This window comes from Pygocentrus nattereri, chromosome 1, assembly GCF_015220715.1.
Source record: "Pygocentrus nattereri isolate fPygNat1 chromosome 1, fPygNat1.pri, whole genome shotgun sequence".
NCBI lineage: Eukaryota > Metazoa > Chordata > Actinopteri > Characiformes > Serrasalmidae > Pygocentrus > Pygocentrus nattereri.
Genome location: NC_051211.1, coordinates 48,859,586 through 48,884,627, shown reverse-complemented (window position 1 = coordinate 48,884,627; position 25,042 = coordinate 48,859,586). Strand labels below are relative to the sequence as shown.

General features: G+C 40.7%; 1 protein-coding gene across 5 annotated transcripts in view; it reads right to left on the bottom strand.

The window, feature by feature from the left end:
- Nucleotides 1–25,042, bottom strand: part of sbf1 (SET binding factor 1) — a 91,517-nt gene that overhangs the window by 16,369 nt on the left and 50,106 nt on the right. For all 5 annotated transcript variants that reach the window (XM_017698960.2, XM_017698961.2, XM_017698963.2 and 2 more), the window contains 17 exons: nt 23,356–23,469; nt 18,237–18,314; nt 17,902–18,015; nt 17,518–17,646; nt 17,318–17,416; nt 16,274–16,484; nt 16,035–16,147; nt 14,724–14,873; nt 14,394–14,462; nt 13,568–13,720; nt 12,378–12,640; nt 11,766–11,938; nt 10,786–10,859; nt 8,334–8,526; nt 6,745–6,872; nt 5,530–5,705; nt 866–1,002 (listed from right to left, as the gene is read on the bottom strand). In XM_017698960.2, the coding sequence (XP_017554449.1) occupies nt 866–1,002; nt 5,530–5,705; nt 6,745–6,872; nt 8,334–8,526; nt 10,786–10,859; nt 11,766–11,938; nt 12,378–12,640; nt 13,568–13,720; nt 14,394–14,462; nt 14,724–14,873; nt 16,035–16,147; nt 16,274–16,484; nt 17,318–17,416; nt 17,518–17,646; nt 17,902–18,015; nt 18,237–18,314; nt 23,356–23,469 (2,374 nt within the window). The remainder of the gene's footprint in view (nt 1–865; nt 1,003–5,529; nt 5,706–6,744; nt 6,873–8,333; nt 8,527–10,785; nt 10,860–11,765; nt 11,939–12,377; nt 12,641–13,567; nt 13,721–14,393; nt 14,463–14,723; nt 14,874–16,034; nt 16,148–16,273; nt 16,485–17,317; nt 17,417–17,517; nt 17,647–17,901; nt 18,016–18,236; nt 18,315–23,355; nt 23,470–25,042) is intronic.

Sequence of the window (25,042 nt, the reverse complement as noted above, 5' to 3'; positions counted from 1 at the left end):
TCCCTGAACTCTAAATACCACTGCACACCGGAGGCGCCACACCGTGTCATGCATTCTCAACTTCTCTGAGTACCACTGTACATCACTCAGGATTTTCCTGCTCAATTAAATTAAACCCAGAAAGAGACCACATAAACCAATGGTATGCAACATATGGCTTGAAGTTTACACTTGAAAAAGCAGCCAATCTGAAATCATTAAGATAAATAGACAAACGTTAAAGGTCTGTGATCTCACACAATGTCATTAGCCTAGCTGTATTTCACGCCGTATCTTTTAGCAGGAAAACAGCAAGTTTGTGAAGAGGTAGTAAGCTGATAGCAAACATGGTAAGTTCAATAAACGCTGAAAATATTATTCTATTAAACATAAACTGATGAATTTGAGCTTGATGTTTATCAGTTGTTTCACTATGAATCATTCTATGTAGTATACACACATTTTTGCTATGGGAATTGCACCACTTAAAAAAAACTGTATTACTGAATTGTTAAGATTAAACAGTCATTCAGAGTGTTTTAATGTCAAATGGTTCGCTGTAGAAACTTAATCTGACTGATTAGGACAGAAACAAGGGGTATCAATTAATCTACTGATTAATCCAGCAATAAGTAATTACAGTAAAACACTTAGTCATACAATGAACAAGTAAATACGCTTCTGATTAACACAATCTCTCTTTGCAAATTCCATGTTATTTATTATTTACATGAGCATGAGTGTGTATGAGTTCGTATGAAGCTGCACAATATAATCAAAAGCCAAACACGCTTATAATGACAGCCTTACAAATGAAATAACAACATAGCTGAATGCGATCATAACCAGGAAGGGAGCTATTGTTGCATGCATGCATGTGTGGCACCTGAGATCTCGTCCTCGTCCATTTCAGACTGCAGGCTGCTACGGTTCTCCCAGGTTGGAGGAGTGTACTTCTTCCGGGTCACGTATTGCCGTCCGATGGTCCGCTTAGCACTTTTCACCAGGTTTTTGGAGAGGGTTCTGGGGGGGGGAAAAAAGGGGGTCATACATGGAGACGTTAAAAAAAACATTTTAAATGCAATTAAACTACCTTTGATTTTTAGTATGCTGCCATGTGTAGGAGCTGTAAGTAAAATAAAATAGTCTTGTAGTATTACAACCTCAATTCCAATGAAGTTGGGATGTGGTGTAAAACATAAATAAAAACAGAATACGATGATTTGCAAATCCTTTTCAACCTATATTCAATTGAATACACTACAAAGACAAGATATTTAATGTGCAAACAGATAAACTTTGTTTTTTTTTTGCAAATATTCACTCATTTTGAATTTGATGCCTGCAACATGTTTCAAAGAAGTTGGAGTTGAAGACAGGGAAAGTTGAGGAATGCTCAAAAAGCACCTGTTTGGAACATTCCACAGGTGAACAGCTTCATTGGAAACAGATGAGTGTCATGATTGGGTATAAAGGGAGAATCCCTGAAAGGCTCAGTCGTTCACAAGCAAGGACGGGGCGAGGTTCACCACTCTGTAAACAACTGCATGAGCAAATAGTCCAACAGTTTAAGAACAACGTTTCTCAACGTGCATTTCATCATCTACAGTCCATAATATCATCAAGATTCAGAGAATCTGGAGAAATCTCTGCAAGTAAGCGGCAAGACAGAAAACCAACATCGAATGCCCGTGACCTTCGATCCCTCAGGTGGCACTGCATTAAAAACTGACATCATTCTGTAACGGATATTCCCACATGGGCTCAGAAAACCACTGTCAGTGAACACAGTTCGTCGCTCCATCTACAAGTGCAAGTTAAAACTCTGCCATGCAAAGCGAAAGCCACATATCAACACCACCCAGAGACACCGCCGGCTTCTCTGGGCCCGAGCTCATCTGAGATGGACTGACGCAAACTGGAAAAGTGTCCTGTGGTCTGACGAGTCCACATTTCAAACTGTTTTTGGAAATCATGGATGTCGTGTCCTCCGGGCCAAAGAGGAAAAGCACCATTCTGCATGTATTACAACAGCGTGGCTTCGTAGTAAAAGAGTGCGGGTACTAGACTGGCCTGCCTGCAGTCCAGACCCGTCTCCCATTCAAAATGTGTGGTGCATTATGAAGCGCAAAATACGACATTGGAGACCCCGGACTGCTGAGCAACTGAAGGTGTACATCAAGCAAGAATGGGAAAGAATTCCACCTACAAAGCTTCAACAATTAATGTCCTCAGTTCCCAAACACTTACTGAGTGTTGTTAAAAGGAAAGGTGATGTAACACAGTGGTAAACGACTGAGCCTTTCAGGGATGCTCCCTTTATACCCAATCATGACACTCACCTGTTTCCAATGAACCTGTTCACCTGTGAAATGTTCCAAACAGGTGTTTTTTGAGCATTCCTCAACTTTCCCAGGCTTTTGTTGCCCCTGTCCCAAGTTCTTTGGAACATGTTGCAGGCATCAAATTCAAAAGGAGTGAATATTTGCAAAAAACAAAGTTTGAACATTAAATATCTTGTCTTTGTAGTGTATTCAATTGAATATAGGTTGAAAAGGATTTGCAAATCATCGTATTCTGTTTTGATTTATGTTTTACACAACGTCCCAACTTCACTGGAATTGGGGTTGTAGCTACACTTTAAAGAGCCCATATCGTGGAAAACTTTCCCCTCACACTGTTTAAATGGTCTTTGAAGTAATATACACTGATCAGGCATAACATTATGACCACCTCCTTGTTTCTAAATTCATTGCCCATTTTATCAGCTTCACTTTGTTGTTCTACAGTTACAGACTTTAGTCCATCTGTTTCTCTGATACTTTGTTAGCCCCCTTTTACCCTGTTCTTTAGTGGTCAGGACCCCCATGGACCCTCACAGAGCAGGTACTATTTGGGTGGTGGATCATTCTCTCCACTGCAGTGACACTGATGTGGTGGTGGTGTGTTAGTGTGTGTTGTGCTGGTATGAGTGGATCAGACACAGCAGTGCTGCTGGAGTTTTTAAACACCTCAGTGACGCTGCTGGACTGATAACAGTCCACCAACCAAAACTATCCAGCCAACAGCGTCCTGTGGGCAGCGTCCTGTAACCACTGATGAAGGACTAGAGGATGACCAAAATAAACTGTGCAGAAGAAGATGAGCTGCCGTCTCTGACTTTACATCTACAATGTGGACTGACAAGGTAGGAGTGTCTAACAGAGTGGACACAGTGGACATAATAACACACCACCACCAGTGTTATTGCAGTGCTGAGAATGATCCACCACCCAAATAGTACCTGCTCTGTGAGGGTCCATGGGGGTCCTGACCGCTGAAGAACAGGGTGAAAGGGGGTATGCAATGAAACAGATGGACTACAGTCTGTAACTGTAGAACTACAAAGTGCACCTATGTAGTAAGTGGAGCTGATAAAATGGAGAATGAGTGTAGAAACAAGGAGGTGGTCAGAATGTTATGCCTGATCAGTGTATAAACATTTTTTGATTTTCAAAACATGCGATTCCCTACTACCCAGTCAAGGAAGTGCACATATATTAAGAAACCAAACTGGAAAAATAGTCTGTTCTAAATGAACAGCTTCAGGACATAAGAAGAAATAACGGACGTGCATATACAGCAGTTTAGCTTCGCCCACTGGGTGTTTATATTGGCTGAACTGCAGTTACTGTGTTTGGTGATGCAACTGGTGTGTAGAATTGTGTAGAATGGGGTGTAACTGCTGTCCCATAGATTGCTGATTGGGTTGAAGAATTTGAGTGCAGTGCATGCTGGGGACTGTAGTGCAGGGTATTGTGAAACGAGCTAATACAGATAGAAATGAAAATACTTCTGCGGATAGGATTGTGTCGCCCAGTAAAGACCAGTAAAAAGATCATTTTTTATAGTGATTAAAGAGCATTACAGTATTCAAATTATAACAAGAATATGGAATTATATATGAAATATTAGAATTCTTTACATTCCAACAATTCATAATATTTATCCCAGCAGCACCTACACATGGCTACACTATCCACAGTACGTCACTGGCTATGATGCTGGCAGGTCAGTTCAAAGCACTGAGTTCATTTCATCATAAGGCTGCAGATGTTTTTTCTCTGTATGAACCTACCACGTAACTCTGGATCGCTCAATCATTCATCATAACAATGTTTTGTAAGTATTGTTTGTATTAACAGTAAAAGATGACTGGATGCACATCATTTGGTTTATTGTCACAAAAAGACAAAGTAAATAATCTGAATCTGGGTCATTACATCATCTTAATTACTGTGCCTTATTAAAAGTTCATTTGTGGAACGTCTGTCTTCGTTAACAAGCCAATCAGGCGTCTTGTGACGTGGTAAGGTGGCTCTTAATGGTTCTATTTGGCAGAAGGTTGATATTTCTGCTTGTACTGACTTCATGTGTGCTATTTCGTAGGTTTGATGGCTTTGTTATTCACCTTAAATGTAGATGATACAAAAAAAATCAGGAGAAATTCCTCTATTTCTGCAACTTTTCACTGGTAGCCAGGTTAAGTGCATTAACTGGGGAAGGGAGGAGGTTAGTCTCCGAGGGTAAGGATGAAGAGCAGGTCTGTGTCTTTGTCTGCTGTGACACCAGTTTGGTGCGACTGCAGAGAATGTATACAAATAGTGTCACATTTTCCAGTGTTACATAATTCAGCATTAGTGCTATGTTGTGTGTCTCTGTCTCTCTCTCTCTCAGCAGACAAAGCAATCTTACTCACATGACCCACACAGGAAACCGGCTGATGGAGAGGAAAGAAAAAGAGTGAAGGACTACTGCTCACAACTAAGCACAAGTCATATTCATACATACATAATTGTATGCAAATTTTATGTATTTTGTTGATTTTCTAAGTGGAAATAAGTCAGAACAACCTCTACAGAGAACACACTATGGAACCTTAAAATGTGAGTAACGCAGCACATTAAATCTTGTTTTTTTCCAAAATGTTAAACTCTCTAACAAAAAATAGGAAATGTGCACTTGTATTACCACAAAAATGCCATTTTTAAGTTTGTTCGCTGTAGAGAATGTGTCAAATTATGTTCACATAGAGAATCAACAAAACACGTCATTTGTCCAGGGTAGTTTAAACGTTCGCATACAGCTAAGTGATGCTTATTTCAATACCTTCTTCTAAATATCTAACTGGATGTGGGTGTGGTCTTACAGATCAGAACATGTATGCTTATTGGCTTCTTCAAACTAAAACGGACTACTTGGGTACTAAACTTTGGTAAAAGACTGTCATTTTTCAATAATACATGCTACTAAGCAATTCAGTCAGATCATAAAATTATCGAATTTAGATACTCAGCCCTTTTGACCTCTGATTCTATATGAAACAATTCAATGTAGCAATGAAAGATTAATTACTTTTATATCAAAATAGCCATATATAAATATAATGACTTTATGAAGAATAACAGCTGATTTTTAATGGAAACACATTTTAGTTCTTCATTTTTTACTTTGGGGAGAAAATCCAATTTGGTCCACTTTTACCTGCTGTGTGAACACAGAAAGACTCACTTTAGTGACTGGTTCTTGTCCTTGGTCTTGTGTTCCACCACCAGCTTGGCCGACTGACCCACGGTGAAGGCAAAGGTGCCCTGTACATGCTGTGGGTAGCGGAGTTTGTGCATGTGCTTCCGGAACACCTCAGCCAGGTCTGACGCCACCTCCTCGTCAAACGCTATCTTCATCAGCTGCAGTGGTGTGAGAGAGAGACAGACAGAGACAGAGACAGAGAGAGAGAGAGAGAGAGAGCGAGAGAGAGCGAGAGAGAGCGAGAGCGAGCGAGCGAGAGCGAGAGAGAGCGAGCGAGAGAGAGCGAGAGAGAGCGAGCGAGAGAGAGAGAGAGAGAGAGAGAGAGAGAGAGAGAGAGAGAGAGAGAGAGAGAGAAAAAAAGACAGAGAGAGAGAGAGAGAGAGAGAGAGAGAGAAAGACAGAGAGAGAAGTTAATTGAACAAAACCCAAGCAAACAATTTATGGTGAACCTAAACAAAATAGAAATTAAACAGAAACTAAATGAATCACATAAATATAAAAACGTTATTTTCCACAAAGGGAATGTTTATGCAATCCTGCGAACACAGAAAGCAAGAGAGGCAGAGAGAATGAGACCTAGGGAGGAAGAGAGAGAGCGCAAGAGAGAGAGAGAGAGAGCAAGAGAACGAGCGAGGAGGGGACAGAAGGAACAAGAATGAGAGAAGGGTTGAAAGAATGAGGTGAGAGAAAAATGAGAGGCAGAGAGGCACAGAGAATGTGCAAGTTAGAAAGAGAATGACCGTGATTGAGAGGCAGAGACAGCAAGAGAGACAGAGAAAGAGGCAGAAGAGAGAGCAAGAGGAACAGAAAGAGAGAGAGGTAAAGATCAAAAGAACAAGAGGCAGAGAGGCACAGAGAAAGAGCGAGCAGGAAAGAGAATGAGAGAACAAGAGACACTGACAGTGAGAGAGACAAAGAAAGAATCAGGGAGAAGCAGAAGAGAGAGCAATAGAAACAGAAAGAGACAGAGAGAGAGAAAGGTGGGGGCAGAAACAATAAGAACGAGGTAAAGGCTGAAAGAATGAGATAACGAGAGAACAAGAGGCAGAGAGGCACAGAGAATGAGCGAGCAGGAAAGAGAGAATGAGACCGCGAGAAGCATTGCCAGTGAGAGACAAAAGTGAGAGCAAGAGAACCAGAAAGAGGAGAGAGAGACACACAGACATGTGTTGGTGTAGGTGATTTACTGAACAGCACCTGAAAGGTACAAGAACGTAGCTGAAGACCCTCCTGGATGAACTGGTCCATTGGGATATGAACTGAAATCTTCTTCTCTTTAGTGAGAGAGGCGATGGGGAAGGAGCGCGTCACCACCTGCTCTCCGACTAGATGCACACAGACACACACACACAGACACACACACTTTAATATTGTGCTGTGTATCCTTTCTGCACAGATGTCATGCCCAAAAAGTTATAGATGCTCCTGACAGTGTGCCTGCACTTCTGACCTTCTTACCAAGGCTAATGTAGGGCTGATACAGTTTGTGAAGTTTAGGGCATAAATTTAGGGCATTTAAAACTTATTCAAAAGTTTTCTTTGAAGCATTAAGTTGCCTTCAAGCCTTCAGGGTTTACTGACTCATTAATTTGGTGCCCCTGGGTTTGTACTGGTTATAGCCCTGTTTTTTTTATTTTTTTTTTTAAAGCCTGCCCCTACATATCACACAAATAAACGATGAGTGATTGGTTATATTGCATACCATAAAATGAACAAGGCTTATTTATTTATTGGGCTGGGCGTGAACAAGAAAGAGTACTCATTCTGAAGTGGGTTTGCATGGTTACTGAGCCGATTACTGTGACCTACATTTTTTTTTTAAATGGAGAATCTACCTGGACAAAGAATTATTTTCATAACTCAGAAACAACTCTGACAATATGACAGTTCATGTAAAAGAATTTTAATGTAGCACAGCTGAGATGCAGATCTGGCAGACTAAGTTAACACACATTCCAAGATAGACTAAACTCATCTGGTAATAAGAACTTTTGCTACTGACATAAGGCAATGAGATGTGATGAACATATTCCCCCTGCCCCCCCCCTCCCCCCAAGTGATAACAGTAATATACAGAGCCCTGCTAGTAACATCTCATATAAATAAAAATAATCTGTGGCTTAGTAAGGCATGGGAATGAGATAATTATGCTGTGGCCACAACTTAGCAAAGCATGGGAAAGATGTGCATTAGGATCTCATTCCCATGCCTTACTAAGCCATGGCTATGACTTAATTATCTAGTTCCTACACCTTACTAAGTCATGGCCACGCATTATTTTTATTTATAGCAAGCAAGCAAGCAAAATTTATTTATATAGCGCTTTTTACAACAGGTGTTGCCAGAAGAGGGCATGCACGATGATAATAGAATCAGCAGTGGACAGATGTTTGGATTTGGCCAATATTTCTAACTGATTCTCGCTGATGTATGTATTGTACTCCAGAGGAGCAGAATGTTTAGGTGACATTGGGCTACAGCACTAAAACATTAATTTTACTGCATCTGTAACCTTTTACAAATAAATCCAATTATCCAACAATGTAGCCCTAAATTCTACATTTTATAAGTGTATTTAGGCATCGGCAGATTCCTACATGAGAAATATTGCATTTGCCTGTAATTCCCATATTGGTGCATCCCTACCAAGGAGTCTTTTCCTGTACAATCCACTTACAGGGTCTTACTATTACTGTAATCTATGGAATACTTCAGAAATAGGGGTTAAAGATGATGTGAATGAGCATGAGAGCAAAGTAGATACTGATTGAGGAATAACTGAGTACCCAGAGGGTCGATCGACATGCCCTTGAAGATGATGCGGTATGTGGTGAGGAAAATGGCTCCCTCAGCAGGCAACAAGGGAGGACCACCCATCACACCCGTGGCCTCCTCACGGCCATCTGAAACTAGGTGGACCCGCATTCCATCCATCACAAACTCCTCGCCTGCCAGCAGTGTGGGCCTCAGGAGCTTGGGCTGGGGATGGAGAGAGAGAGTAAGGGAAAAAGGGTGGGCGGGAGAGAGGGAAAGAGGGTGGGAGAGAGAGAGGGTGGCAAAAGGCAGGTGGGGAGGGGAGCGGAGAGGGAAGGAGACAGGAAGGGAGAAAGAAGTAGAGAGAGGGAAGGAGAGAGACAGAGAGAAAGAGAGAGAGGAGAAAGGGAGGAGAGAGGAAGGGAGAAAGGGAAGAGGAGAGAGGGAAGGAGAGAGGAACAGAGGGAAAAAGGGCAGGAGGGAGAGAAGATGGGAGGGAGTGAGGACGGGAGTGGAAGAGAGGGCGAGAGAGAGAGGAAGGAGAGAGGAAGGGAAGGAGGAAAAGAAGTGCGTGTGCGCATTGGGGGGTAGAAAAGAGTAAAACGAGGGGAAAAAAAAAACAAAACAAGAAAAACTAGTTGAAAATGTGTTAAAAATTACCCATATTTATGATGCTAATTCTATTACACTCACTCAAGTCATGCACCCTATTAATTCTGTCTACACAAAACCTTGTCAGGGTGGGCAATAAAAAAATAAAATCTCTCAACATGAAAAATATGCACAGAAAAGCACACGTTGACAGTGTGTCAGCAAATGATCATGATTACAATAAACACCGTCATATTGCCCAGCCCTATGTCAGGGTAAACATATGTCAGATGCATGTCAGAGCAAATAATTCACGTCAAACCCAGAGAGCTCTCAAAACAGACACGCTGAGGCCAACACACAGCAGAAAATAGAAAATGAATGCATTAATTATTCATAGGCCACAATTCTTCTGCTGACGTCTTTTAAAAGAGTCAGTCTGCCTGCCCCATGACCTGTACTGCGCCCTGGCACCACTCAGCAAACATAATGCAGGCAAAGACAAGCAAAACAGAGAAAACGATGCTTTTTCCATGTAAAAAATGTTTACTAACTCTGAAATAAAACATTCTATCCCACACATTCTTCGACAAATGACTGTAACACTGTGGAGTATTTTTATCTGGGAAAGGTAGAAATGGTTTGTTGTTCCTACATGAATTCGGATCTTTTAAAATAAACTTACAACTATTCGAATTCTTCAGGGAAAAAGGCAGATTCTACAGCTTTTCCCTTTTCGGTCCCACAGGACATATAACAAGCTATGTGATGGCGTCCAAACCCATAACACAAACTCATAAATGAATAACGATCTCAGGATCTCTCGCTATTGCGCAATCATTGCTAATGTTTTACAGGGGAATTCTCTGAGAGAGGCTTCAACCAAGTGGGCTCCGTCCACACGCTCACACACACAATGTGTGTACTAGCACTGTGTTACATAAATCAAAACACACAGTGTTGTGTGCTAATGGGAAACAGTTTTATTGGAGTGCCGTGGATGCACTGCAGTATCAGTAATGATTAATGAATGAGATGTAGTTATGGTCTCCTGCACAGAGCCCTTCAGTGAGAAAGTGCCGGCTTACAGTGCCTCCGCCACGCTTTAGTGCACCCGCCTTGGGTTCTGTTAAAAGCTTTCCAGAGACCTGACACAACAGCATACGAACGTCGATGAGGGGTTATTATGTCTTATCTTCAAAGATCAGGTTATCAGTGAAATGTTAGTGTCTAACAAATCGTTAAGTGGAGGGTGAGGTGAAGAATCAAGAGTTGTGTGTAATCTGGATGGATATAGAAAAAAAAACCCAATCCATCATGCTTGAAAGAATACATCACCCAAAAACACCACTCGGATATATCACTTGTACAACACTAATAGGCTTTAACAGTCTTTTATTCATAACTATGATTTTGCCAGTGATTTCAATGGTTTTTGAAATGTTTTAAATGTTTATCTCTTTTACTTTTAAGTTAAAAGGTCTGCCCATTCACTAAGAAAGGAGCCTGATCTTGTGTGACTGCATAACTGCCTGGAGGCGTTGCCAGGATGGCCACCGAGTGGAAAGACTGTTCTATAGTTTATAGTTTATTCCATTATTAGCAGTAATGGCTCTTTTGGATGAGGTATTGTCTTAAATCGATGAGTTTTAGAAACAGAACATTAGACCAGTGTGCTGCTCATTCCGGCATGGTGCCGAATGGAGAGGGGGAAGGGCTACAAAGACCAGCATGCACCACTCAGTGTGCCATCAGTCAGACGTACCTGGTGTGGCACTCTGATTCTGTGATGGTGGGGGTGAGGTAGGGAGTGGGCGTGGGCATGGGCCGGCCTGCCTGGGGTTCTAGCCTGTCTTTGGAGTCCAGCCCAATGTAAAAATATGAGTTGGTTACCTTTTGGATGGGAGGCAGTCTCTTGCTTTCTCTATAGACTGCGTCCAACGTCTCGATGTGCATCTGTACGATATCTGCACAGAAGGAGACAGATGGGTAACGTTATCCAAGTGTCAATACTCTGCAGTACACAGTACATATATATTTCATGACCAAGGCTTCCTCAATCAAACAAATATCCCCCGTACCCTAAATGTAGCTGACCCGCCAAAACATTGATGAAAAAATGCTGAATAGCTAAAACTGTAGTATTATTTTGGCTAGACAATTATGTATTTTGATAGATGTTATATAGGAAAAAATTTGGGCACTCCAGTCAAATGAAAAGAGAATAAGTAACACATTCTCTAAATTTCTGCACATTTTAACATGCAAGCTTTCTTTTAATTGTTCTGTTTTGTTCTAATATACTATATATATATATATATATATATATATATATATATATATATATATATATATATATATAAATATATATATATATATATAAAACTAACTTCACAAATGTCAAACAAAACAGAAATTGTGCACATATTTTTCAGAATTTCCTCTAATTTCTTTTGTGTAAAATACATTATTTTTAATCAGCAACCACCCAAATATTTTTTTGGACCTGTATGCAACAATCCATATATGTGCATAGTCATAAAACATATAAATAAATGAGCAAAGTCTCAGGCAAGTGTGTGATTACTGATGTACTTTGCAAAGCAAAGATAACAACAGTTCAGACAACAAACGCATCCGCTTACAAATGGGGAAAATTGTACACAAATGGGGAAAACTAAACACAGTTTTCCTCTTTTGTAAGTAGATGCGTTTGTTGCTGAACTGTTGCTACGCCAGAAGTCTACACTGTCCAATGACAGAAAAGATAAGGAAGATCTCCATTGGGGAGCCTCCCCTTCTGCTTATGCAGCCTTATCCTTAATGTGCTTTGTGAAACACCTCGGTTATGTTATTTTGGGGACCGTCTCTACCTGGTATCATGGTGTGAAGGGCCTTCAGATGTTCATTGGTCACCCCACTTTCATTGCACACTTTGTCCACAAAGCGGTTGATGAAGCGCACCACAGAGTTGGCCACGTCGGAGCTCTCTGCATCCTCGAAGCCGCTCTCAGTGTCGTAGCTCTCTGCCATGCTGCCCGCGATGCTACACACACAGAAAAGAGAAATTGTTGAGTTGTTGGGTATCTGTATGCGTGTTGTGCTATGAATGGGTGTGTATTCCTGTGTGTGCTCATGCTAACCACACTTCCGGGCCTGCTAGCATGTTTATTTGTTTATGGGCATATCAAAAATGCGTTGAGAAGGGCTGAAAGATTTAAAATGTGGAAGTTTCTTATTGAGACCGTATGTAGGTCTGTGTAGCTGGAGTTTGAAATGTAAGAAAGTATATTTATTATGTTTCCTAAAAGCCGTCAATGAGCAGCAACTATAGGTCTAGACTCGACAGTTTAGTTAAAACAATTATTTAGTTACATTTTATTTCACTGATGTCTGAGCATTGGGATGGAGCCAGAGTAAAAAACAAACAAACAAACAAACAAACAAACAAAATCAGCGATATCATCCACCCCTATCCTCCGTACCTGTTAGTGACATAGCTGTTGCTAACACTCTCCACGTCGGCCAGGCCGGTGGTGCGCAGCAGGCGGTTCTTGCTGGTGTCGAGTGGCAAGAGCAGGTAGCTCATGCGGTTAGCGTAGTGGATGGCCTGGCTGAAGACCGTGCTCTCCTCCTTCTGTACACGCTCCTGCTGACTCTCCTTAGTCAGCGTGGGCCACAGACGCGTCTGCTCGGATGCAAGCTCCAGAGCACTCACCTGCTTCAACCCACTCGTACCCTCCTCATCCTCATAAAGAAAGAGAGGGGACAGGTCAGAGGATTCTGGGTTTCTCCAGTCAAAATGCTAATTATAACAATCATAAAAGTAGGTCAGGTTCCCACCAGATATATAAATATGGGCATTATTAGTATGCAAGCAAGAGGAGTAAAATATGTAAAGTGGAAATTACAATAAAGATCAAATCCATAAATCACATCACAACAGTTTATGTTGTACGTTTACCCAAACTGATGGGTATAATCATTTCTAAAAGTTAAAATGTTTAAAAAGGGAACTTGTTTTAATAGTATTATGATTATTAGTCAAAACGGATGCATTTTCTATTCTCCAGGATGCGGTTTAGCTGATTTGGAATAAACAGGAGAACAGAGAACATTTTCAGCCATTCAGTATGTATGATGTTCTTTTCTTGCAGTTTCTTTCATTTCATCTACGTTCATGTTTTTACCTTCTTAACACAAGGTACGTCCTTGCACCAGCAGCTCTTGTAAGTTTTAGCTGGCAAAATGTATCAAGATGTTTCGCTGTAGCAAACTGATAGTTTCACATTTGCTGAATTAGTGCTTTATAATATCATTTTTATTTAGAATATAGACATATAGACTAAGACCTCTTGAAAAATAAATGATGGACTATACTGCTAATTTTGCTGATGATTTTGCAGATGGAATTTTAAAACAAAAAACAAACAAACAAAAGTCAACGCCACTAAATGAAGAGCTGTACTGGAGCCAAAAGAGTTTTTAGTGTGGACTCTTGCCTCATGAATATACACCATGGAGTGACAGGCTGTCCAGGTCAAAATCTGTTCTGTTGCATGGCTCTTCTTTAATCAAACCTCTGGTCGCACTTTGTAAAAAAAGAAGGAGCAAATGCAACCATTTTGCTCCCACTGCAGAACCCTGAAATGTGCTGTAAAGGTGGTGAACTTACAGGTGCTCCTCCATCCTCGGTCTCCAGGTAGAGTGCTCTGATATGGTTCTGCACGTCACTGTAAAACATGGCTTCCCAAAACTGCATGTTGGTCCACACCATATGCTCCTGTACACAGCTGTAGGCAAACTGTGTGATTCCTCCACCAAGTTTCTGTAACACACAGACACACACATTATTAGAAAAATATGCTTGAGTCTTGGGGATCATTTGCAGACTGAGACTCCAGTATTTGAGTGAAAAGAATAAAAGATAAATGCAAAGTTTGAGGTTCACAAATGAGGTGGCATAGTGTACAAAACTTGACAGTTCACATCGATCACACTGATCAGGCATAACATTATGACCACCTCCTTGTTTCTACGCTCACTGTCCATTTCATCAGCTCCACTTACTGTATAGCTGCACTTTGTAGTTCTAGTTACAGACTGTAGTCCATCTGTTTCTCTGATACTTTATTAGCCCTCTTTTACCCAGCAGCACTGCTATATCTGATTCACTTTTACCAGCACAACACACACTAACACACCACCACCACCACGTCAGTGTTACTGCAGTGCTGAGAATGATCCACCACCCAAACAGTACGTCTGTGAGGATCCATGGAGGTCCTGACCACTGAGGAACAGGGTAAAAGGGGGCTAACAAAGTATGCAGTATGGAACACTACTGTAAAAGAATTTCATTATATAATAAGACATCCAAATGAAATTTAGACCACCAAAAATGTTACATGCTTACTTATACAGTCACACTTCTGTACTGTTGTGTTTCTAGTAAGTTCAAGCCTTCAAGACACATGCTGTGGTTGATGTGGTTGACATACCCTGCAGAAGGCAGCGACCAGGGGCAGTAAAGCTGCTGCGATGCCATGTTCATCTATGTGAGAGCAGTCCTAAGAACACACAACAAGCAGGAATTACACACCCAACAACCCATCATCGTCTTAATCTGCCTCTAAACAGCAACATTCAAATAGCTCTAGTATGAAGAACAACACATGCTCTATCACAGTCCAACAAAGAGATACTCATAACCAACTTCCCCAAGAGATCTACTCACATGTAATTACACTGCAAAGGCATAACAGTATGATTACAGGATGATCTAAGGGTCCATTTGAAAAGAATGGAGCTGAGCAAGACTCCGGCAGTACCTGCAAAGTGCAGTTCATCATGCGGACAATGTAGTCGAACTGCTGGTCATCCAGTACCGCTCTGTTCTGCAGCACATGCTGGTTCAGCTCCTGAGTTAAGCACACGCGTGCCGCGCGTCCTTTCAGCGCCCGCAACACTGCCGGCATCAGCTAGGGGCACATACGCATGTCAGAAAGGCATGATCTATGATCATTCATATGCAAGAATGAACAGAATGAAATGGGGCCACAACAATCAGAAAATGCTGTAGCCAATACAGATACTATTTTTAAATGGTCCATATCCTTCAGTAATAATTTGCATTTTATTTTTTCTCCCTGAGGTCCACTTGGCATGTTTACATGGCTTTATGTATTATTTAAAAAACAAAACAAAAAAACAATTCACTTTTATAAGCATTTCCTAACCTCACTTTATCCCTTAGAATTAAACCGGCTGCTTATGTTTACTGTACCTTTGAGACTGATATGTGTAAATGGCCTCTGTTCCGGCTGCCTTGTATTGTGCTTCATGCAAAACGCAGGGCTGAATTACTCCTTGTAACGTCAGAGTGAATGGGTATAGCTAAACCGCTGTAGGCTGAATAGGTGAATATATGCAAACGTCGATTTGTGAGATATTAATTAATGTGAGATAATCAAAACAGGCTGTTTTGGCACTTGAGTTTCCGAATATGGAGGAGTGTGTGGTACATTTTAAAACAATCCCTTCAATCTTTTTATTTTTATTTTAAAAAGTGGGGATCTATCCCATGACATGGGCTAAACATTATGATAAATCAATATTTTTGCCTGATATATTTTTGTTTGCTTGATTTTCAACAAATAATCCAACAGTTTTACTTAAACAGAGCTTTACTAACTGATATGACTGCCAGTTGTCAACAGTGAATTGTGATACATGATCATCAGCTATAAACGGTTAATAAAGTCTAAACAGCAAAAGTTTTCCATCTTAAGTGATATAAATATTGTAGTACTGGGGGTTGAATGATTTTTTTCTTGTGCTTTCCATTACTTGTCTTCATATAAAAAAGTTTTTGAGTTTTAACATATATTCTCATGACACGTTAGGTTTAAATGTGTGCTATGCTTGTCTTAGGTTACACCCGATTGTTTGGAGTTCAAATCCTGGTGAAGCCACAACCAAAAAGGTCACTAATTATTGGGACATCATTAGCAATTTATCTGACCCATATCAATAAAATCTCAAGGCATGGACATCAGCCATCTGATACACTGGTTAAGCTCTAAATGGTCGTCTGTGATAACTGCAGTATTGATAGTGTAACACATAATGGTTTCATGTACCTTCTTTGCCTCCAGCATTTTGTTGTCAAAGATGTAATTGATACAGTTCCTGACCACCTCTAGTCTCCGGGCACTGTTAGCCAGGACACTGCCATTCTTGTCAACAGTGTCAGCTGCGGGAAGAACAGTAACAGAGATTATATTAAAAATGTAAGAGTTGATCATTTATTTGAAGTAAACAAAGCTAGAGATCACCTCAGCCTCTGCTGTACAGCAGCTAGACCTGTGCTTAGACTCACCCAGTGGAGGTCCAGAGGGCACCATCTCCTTCAACTCAGCCTTGACTACAGGAGGGGCCGTTTTGAGCTTGGCGGCTGCATGGTCTATGAACAGCTGAACGGCCACGTCATCCAACTGAGGAAACAAAGCCTGGGAGGCATGAGACCGAGAATGTGGGCTGTCCGCTGGCCGCTGCACTCTGTGCATCGCCACTGCCGGGTATGGGTTCTCCTGGAGGGGAGGAATTCAAACAGGAGTGAGAGAGGAGGAGACAGCCAGACAGTTTTCAGAATGAAAGCCATTCTTTGATTTACTTACAAATGCAGAATAAATCTATAATTTCTAAAACTCTCTCCGGTCACCGGAAACAGAAAAAACTTTTTTTCTTCAAAGAAACAGAAACAGGTTTGAAACAGAACTAAAGCGGTTTTATGAGCTGGTCCTGGTTAATGAACATATAGTCGTGTGCAAATGTTTGGGCACCCCATGTCAAAATGTATGCTTTGATTTTCTCAGCAAAGATAAACTCATCCTCTACGAAGAAAACACTTCACTGTTTATCTGTTCAATTGAACATACTGGGGAAAAATACTCATTTGTGGCCTGTGCAAAAGTTATATTTTGTGTTATATTGTTTTCCAATATGTTCAACTCAAGAAAATGTGCACAAAAGGTCATTTTTAAGTGTGTTCTCTATAGAGAATGTCATAACTTATTTAGACAATCAACATAACACGTAATTTGACCAGTTTAAACTTTTCCTGTAGTTCTTAGATACTAGAAGCCAAAGTCATTACTGGCGATAGTAGCTAGTAGCTAATTAAAACAAGCAGAGAAATCATGTTGAAAGTTTACAGTTATTGCCATGTGTATAGGCCAATGCGTGGACTCTAAGTTAAATAATACACAACTCACTCTAATTAATATAGTAATAGTAATTAGTATAGCAATAGTAATAAACAATATAGTAACAGTAATAAATTTAGACTCTGAAGTGTTAAAACGAAGGCTAAATGAAGGTCTAAGGGTGAACACAAAGGCCAGAGGTGAAACAGGAGACATACGTTTTTAAAGAGATGCTCGGCCAGTTCCTTTATGTGGTTCATCACTTTGTGGGGATCGCCTTGCTCCTGCCGGATACGCTCCACTTGGTTGGCAATGAGCTATGGAAAGCAAAAGAAGAGGACAGTGAGACAGAAATGAAAACAAAGAGATATTATATCACACCATCTTCACAGCAACATCTTCAGCTTTACACACTCACATCATCAAACAGGTCTGTGGTCCTGTAGGGAGCGCCTCTCTCGGACACAAAACCTGCAAACGCCATGCCGTCCAGCACCTTCATCAGGAAGTCATCCTCAGACAGACCCCTATGGCCAAGAAAGGCAGCCTGGAGGAAGAGGCAAATATGAAGAGTGTTTTAGCATTTATTCACACTTCTAGTGTGTTAAGCACTGGCAGGATTTTAAAGGAATACTTCACTCAAAAATGCTTACACTGTTAACAATATATGAAAGACATCTGGGGCCAATTAGCATGACCCTATTTGCACTGCTCCCTGCTGGTTTACATTCATTACGAGTAACACAGACGTTCTTTAAGGACTGTGGATGAAATCTCTTACGATCTCTTGTTTTTATTTTACCTTATGAAAGCGGATGACAGGTTCTGGGTGGATGCGTATGATATGCAGACACCAGCGGTAGCCCAGGAAAAGCTGGGCAAACAGCCACAGGAACACAGCACGGATCTCCTTATCCTACGGCATAGAAAAATCACCATCATATCACACACTCCAACGCTAGCTTTAAAAAGGACAGGCGGCTGCCCGCGCTAGGCCTATCAACAAGTATTTGACCAGAAGTTTTTAAACGTTTGCCTTTAAAAAGCTAAAAAAGAGAGAAAAAAATATAATATATAGTATGATATATAATATATCAAAACAATATAAATATAAAATACAACAGCAAGTCAACACACCTGGATCCTGAGAGCGGAGGGCTGGGTGGAGGAAGGGGGAAAGGCATAGTCCGCCACCTCTAGCTCTGGATCCAGGACCTGCACACCACACATATATGTTAAGAGAGGCATATCAAACTATTTACAATGATCAAACTAACAGTAACAAAAAAAATCAACATGGTTCCCATGTACTCCTTCTACTTCAAATATATAGAATGTGGACAGTGCCCCTAATTACATCCATTGCTCCTAGGAGTATAAAGTCAAGCACACAGCCAAGGAAACTCAAATGACAGCTTAGCCACGAAGGGGGGAACCATGCAAACTCAGAGCAGGGCCGGTGAATACCGAAGCAGTAATCGCCTATGGTCTATTGCATGATTCACTACAGAGTTTCAAACTGCATCTGTAAGCCACATCAGCACAAGAACTGTGCATCGGGAGCTTCATGAAATGGGTTTCTATAGCCAAGCAGCTGCACACAAGCCTAAGATCACTATATGCAATGCCAAGCGCTGGCTGGAGCGGTGAAAAGCTTGCCTCTACTGGACCCTGGAGCAATGGAAATGTGTTCTCTTGAGTGAGTAATTACACTTCACTATCTGGTAGTCTGATGGACAAATATGGTTGTGGTAGACGCCAGCAGAACACTGCCTAGTGTCAGCAGTAAAGTTAAAGTTAACGCCCATAACTGCAAAGTGGGATAAATCCCTCTGAGGCCTACCAATACATTAAATGACCAGGGCAAACAATCCATTATGCACTTGCATTGTATTCCACATTACTGTTGTGACTGGCTGCAGTACAAAGTACTGTATCCATTTATTAAACATGCAAGTTAGTTCACTGAACCACAGAGCACTCCCTCCTTCACTGCAGTAGTTCTGTTTTGAATGTCGCAATGAAGGCCTGAGATTGATATAAAAGCACTCAGATAATTGTCAGGCTGATACAATTTTAATTTGAGACATTGGATAGTTGAGAACGGTCGATAGCTTACAGTTCAAATATGAATCATATCAGTAAATCACTATATAAGTAAATCTAGGGATGCACTAGGGCTGGGCAATTATTCGAAAAGTAATCAAAACAGACATTCAGAACCTCTAACCAACATAATCTTGCCCAAGTCGGTTATTTATGGTCACATAACTCTACCATGTCCATTCTGTGACATGGAACCCATGGCCCAAATCTGATTTTCTCACCAAATCAGATTGTTTTGGTTTGGCTGTTCACAATATCTTTTAAATGTGAACTGACTGGCCCCTAAACTGACCCACATGCACAAAAGAACAATGCTTCACATGGCTCATCCAGAGGTAAACATGACTACCAGTGAACGCCAGGCGCACCCACAGGGTTCAGCTTCACCTCTACCAGCATCACAGGAGCCATCATGAAGCTTCACTGAGTGACAGCTGGACTCATCACCCAGAATGTGTTCAAGCTCGCAGTAAAAAGGGCGCGTTATTTGGTCACTTCTTTGGTTTGTGTCCTCTGATTCTTTAAACCTTGCTTTCAGACTTTTAACTGTTCTTGGACGCTGCAGCCTCATTCTCCTACAGCCGCGTTCTGCCATTTCTTTCGATATCTCTAGTTACGTCTCTTCTAATTTTTGTACAGAAATATCACCCCAAATGTTTGAGGTCTCAGCAGCACGAGATTATGACGAATGTCAAGTTGGATTGACGTAAAAGCCGCATGAACTCTGATCTGGCTGTTGAGATGATGCAGAGCATATTTACAGAACAAACCTTGGCCGTGAACCATGAGGGCAAAAAAAACAAAACAAAAAACAACCGTTCATTAATCGTAATCGAGGTTATATTGATTTGAGGTCATATCGAACTGTGAGCTGAGGCAGATATCCAATATTTACCATGTATATGATGCTGCTGATGCTGCTTATGACATATAAATAATTGGAAAATGCATAAACTGGGTCTACATACATCTACAGTGGATTTACAGATATTTAGATTTATAAGATTTAGGATTTAAGAGATGTAAGATTTATTTCTATATAAATGCAGTAAAATGAAAATGCTGACAATAACACTGGACTACATCATCACACAGCAGTTTTAAATATCAGCCAAATCTAAACATCCAACTACCACCATGACTCCTTAGATAAAACTACTGGAATTTCTGACCATCTAAAAATTATAGGCTGATATCAGCATTTAATCAGCCACTTAAAATCAGTATTAGAGACTATTTCTATAGCACTATAACACTCTTCAAAGGCAACACTGAAATACTTAAGTTCTCTCCCTTTTCCTGACTAGTTAAGCCATAGATGGGGTCTGCAAATTTCCAGAGATCACACTTTTTCTCCTTGATAGAGCTTCATCAACCTCACAAGCTGGAAGATGGAAGGGAGGGAGACGTTCAGGCTTGTTGAGTAAGCAAGAGCGGTATGACAGAAAGAGCTGCAGTTACGGTAGGGCTCATGGCTGATTGGAATTGGTCATTGGTGCAGTTCTGAAGAAGCCTGCTGGGTATAAAAATGATTCATGGATTACAGAAATGTTTGGCTCATTGTAACAGTCCTCAGCTGAACCCAAGTGTCTTCACCTCAAAACAGAAACCCCCATTTCCAGAACAGGCATGCAAATTGCCAGTGTCCGGGTTAAATGTGAACAGGGGATAGAGTTAATATTCAAAAGTAATCTAGCAGGGGGTTCCCAGGGCAGGGCCTAATTTGATTCCCAGAAAGTTCTTTCCGGATGTGCATGTAAACAATGCTGAAAAGTTTAACAGGTGAAGAAGAAAAAAAAACTGATGTGTGTTGTGGTATTAATGCTGAAAAGTTTAACAGGTGAAGAAGAAAAAAAAACAGATGTGTGTTGTGGCACTCTTCACATACAATGGGGAACACCAAATCCATGTGTGCCCGCCAAGGCAGTGTAAAGAACTAGTGTGTGGCACACTACCTACCTACCTACCTACCTATACTTTCTGGGAATCAAATTAGGCCCTGCACTTGGTGATGTAAGGCTTGGATGGAGCTGTGGCCTACCACTTCAGGGCTGAGTTTCTGTCATTCCCAATCCCTTCCACTTTGTTATAATACCACTGACAGTTGACCACTGGACTTGTTGCACAGGTGGTGTCTGATCACGGTACCACACTAGAATTCACTGAGCTCCTGAGAGCGACCCATTCTTTCAGTAATGTCTGTAGAAGCAGTCTGCAGGCCTAGGGGCTTGGATTTATACACCCGTGGCCATGGAAGTGACTGGAATACCTGAATTCAATGATCCGGATGGGTGAGACAGAGACACAGAGACACACACACACACACACACGTATGTATTCACTCACCCATTCAAATCATTGAATTCAGATGTTCCAAAAAACAAAATTTTTTGGCCTGAAAATATATGAAAACATTCACATACACATATTTTCTGGGCTTGTAGTCCAATGGGCCAAACACAATCCCACCCAGACACACACACGGCTTACGAAGTGTTCTCGCGCAGGCCTGCATTCTCAATTCACAGACAGGCATCGATTCAAGACACTCTGATCTCCCCTGCTTAATTTCTATCAGTCTTACTAGCCAAAGACAGCAGGGAGGAGACAGAGCACTGTCCTTGCGTTGTTATACCTTTACCACATTTACAGCACTTAAATGATTCCTCAGAAATGAGGCTAAAGTCTGTTTACAACAATGATACTGGAAAAGTACTAAAAGCACAGCAGAAAAGCCCCATATGGCAATCAGGCTAATCTGTGCCCTGCATTGACCGTAAGAGCAAAACAATTTCACTCTGCCTATTACGCAACTCCAAATAACAGGACTGCAACCCTCTAAAAATTCATCATTTGGTAGTTTTCCAACATGTTGCAAATATCATTTAGGACCTTGAGTAATTCCATATCATGATAGCCAAGCCTTGTGGACTTAGTATGAGCACAATGCCAAGGTAAACAGCTGTCTGTTTCATGCCTTAGAGACACAGGGAGGAAACAGACCTACACATGGGTTAGAAAGGAAGAAAGACACAGGCCTGTACATACTTCAGGAAAGTTAACTAGCTATTCCAGTTGCTTAAAATGTTTCTATATTACACCAATATAGCTCATTGTTTTATTCTTTGTTTGTACAACATCTCAAAAACGATAACCATGCGTGTGCATTGGACTTTGACACTAACTGTAAAGCGACAATAAAGCCTCCTTACGGTAACAAGCTTAAACAAGGAAAAGTTGTGGAAATAAAAGTCATGTGCAGTCTTGTTTAACTGCTGTTGGCATCAAGATGAATGTTTATTTAAAGAAACGTTTCAATTCAAAAATTCAATTTTTCTTAATGGCGTGCTTCAGTCTTCCTCTGGTGCATATAAATCACCCACCCTCAACATCGACACACTTAGAGGAGAACACCATGCACTGATGGCAAACTGCACTAACGAGGGGGCCATGCTCATCAATTCAATTCAGTCCAAGTCTTTCCAAAAGCCTTGTAAGAGAACCACAGCCATGGGCAGCATATTGGCCCTGCAGTAGCACCTGTGCACTGCTAATACAACGTTTTAGCGAGAGGATCTTAACCTCTTATTCTCCAGGGTATATTTAGTTTTTTCTATCTGAATTTACACGACCAAATTGTAAGGCAAATTATTTAGTAACTGCATGAAATAAATGTCAATTTAATTAAAAAATAAAATAAAATACTCCCCTCAAATGAACAGAAAGTGTGTGATCACACACATATTACTGCTGAAAGCCAAAAATATATATCTTATAACAATTTTTACAGAGCACATCACTGAAGAGATGCCATCTGTTTATAGTTCAGAGCCCAGATTTGTGGAAAAACGGCTCAACTTTCAGGAGAAAAATAAATTGTGAGTTCAGCTTCTTTGATTATAAGGGTGCAAAATGACATCATCTATTTGACTGGAAAGAAGAGTTACAGCCTCATATGACACCCAGCTTCTGAATGGAGCTTATGAAATATGAAGGTTATGAAGAATATGACTAAGTGTGTTTTGGAACCACCGGTGGTCTCAAGGAGTTGAAGAGGTTGCATGTCAGCATAAACGCATGTGCTATTCCAATATATTATTCCACCTTACTAATGGTTGTTAGGATGGTGAAGGTTTAAGGGTTTGGTTACCATGGAAAGGACCGTCTGCGTGTGCTGCAGAAGAGGCTCAGGCAGCAGAGATATGTGGACACACTCCGGGATGGTCACAGTGCCGCCGTCCAGATCCGCAATGATCACATCCAACTGTAGAACAGATACAATCACATTAATGAACTCTCACCCATAACCCTGGACATGATACTTATTTTGATCCCTAATGTTTATCACACTGTTCACCAGCGGAGGGCCTGTGGCTACAGCTAGGCTTTCAATTTAGGCCATGAATGTCAAAACTCAGGGAAAAAGCATAAATACATATATCAGGGTTCTTTAATTAAAATTCATTAAGGTCCAGTTAAAGAAAATTTCCTCACGCAAAGGTCCAGAACATCATAATGTCTAAGTTGCATCCTGATTCAGTGCCATATACTGTTTAATATAATAACAGAGTAGGAATATCAGCATCTTGTACAGTCAACAACAATGTCAAATCAATTAAAGTACAATTCAGTGATATTTCAACATGACTTTCCTCTCCGACTGCTGTTTCTCACCTCGTCCCTCCCCTGTGTGCGCGTCACTCACTTGATTCTCAGTACTCATTGTAATGCACAGATCTGATTGGCTGAGTAGCATCACATGATTTTTACAATGCATGTGATTGGCCTGTGAGGCCCTCGGGTCACTAAAGCTACTGAAAAGGCTAGAAAAGCTACACCAATTAAAATAGTAAAACCCCAATGAAATGAAATAATCTTCCAAAGTTCATCAGTTATAGGTCCAGGTCCACGTAGGACAGCGTCTGGGTCTGGACTCGGACCACAGTCCACCTATTAGTGACCGCTGACATATGATCCATAGGATAATGCTAATGCTAACACCCCTATGTGATTCATGTAGTATGCACTGACAAGGATTCACATGAACTTTTTTTTTGGCAGCTCTAGATTAAACACAGACATTTGAAGTTAAAAGACACTGTACGTTTTATATGAAGCTTGAGCCAGACATCACAGAAAAACTAATTTCGGTAACACGTTCTATGAATGTCATGTTTGTAAGCATCTATAAACACATTCATAACATGTTATAATGCAATCATAAGGCGTTATAAACATGGTTATAAATATTTATAAAAATGCATTACACCGAATTACATTTTATAGCTATGTTTATTATATATTATGAATTGTTATTATAATGCATTATAAGCAGTGTTAAGTTAGTGCCAACGGTAGTGTACATTGACTTTCCCCACATTGGGTAAAACACCGATGTCAGCACTAGTTTAAAATCTGACATTTGAAGCCTGTAATGTGCTTTATTGGGTATGTTTTCGTGTTTCAGTAAATACTTAACACTGGAGGAGGTTTCAGTACAGTACGTTTCACTTTACTTAGAACTTATGAGCTCTTATAATTTGTTAAACAGTACTTCTAATGCATTAAACAATGCATAATGTATCGTAAGCATGGCTATAACGTGTAATGTATTTTTATAAATATTTATAGCCATGTTTATGATGCCTTATGAATGCATTATAACATGTTATGAATGTGTTTATAGACGCTTACAAACATGACATTCACAGAAAGTGTTACCCAAATTTCTTCTAAATATAATCAGTAGTACTGCAAAAATTAAGGCATATAATTTTATCCTCTCTGTTTTTTGTGATGGCTGCTTCTTGAACAAGGCACAACACAGAGCAGGCAAT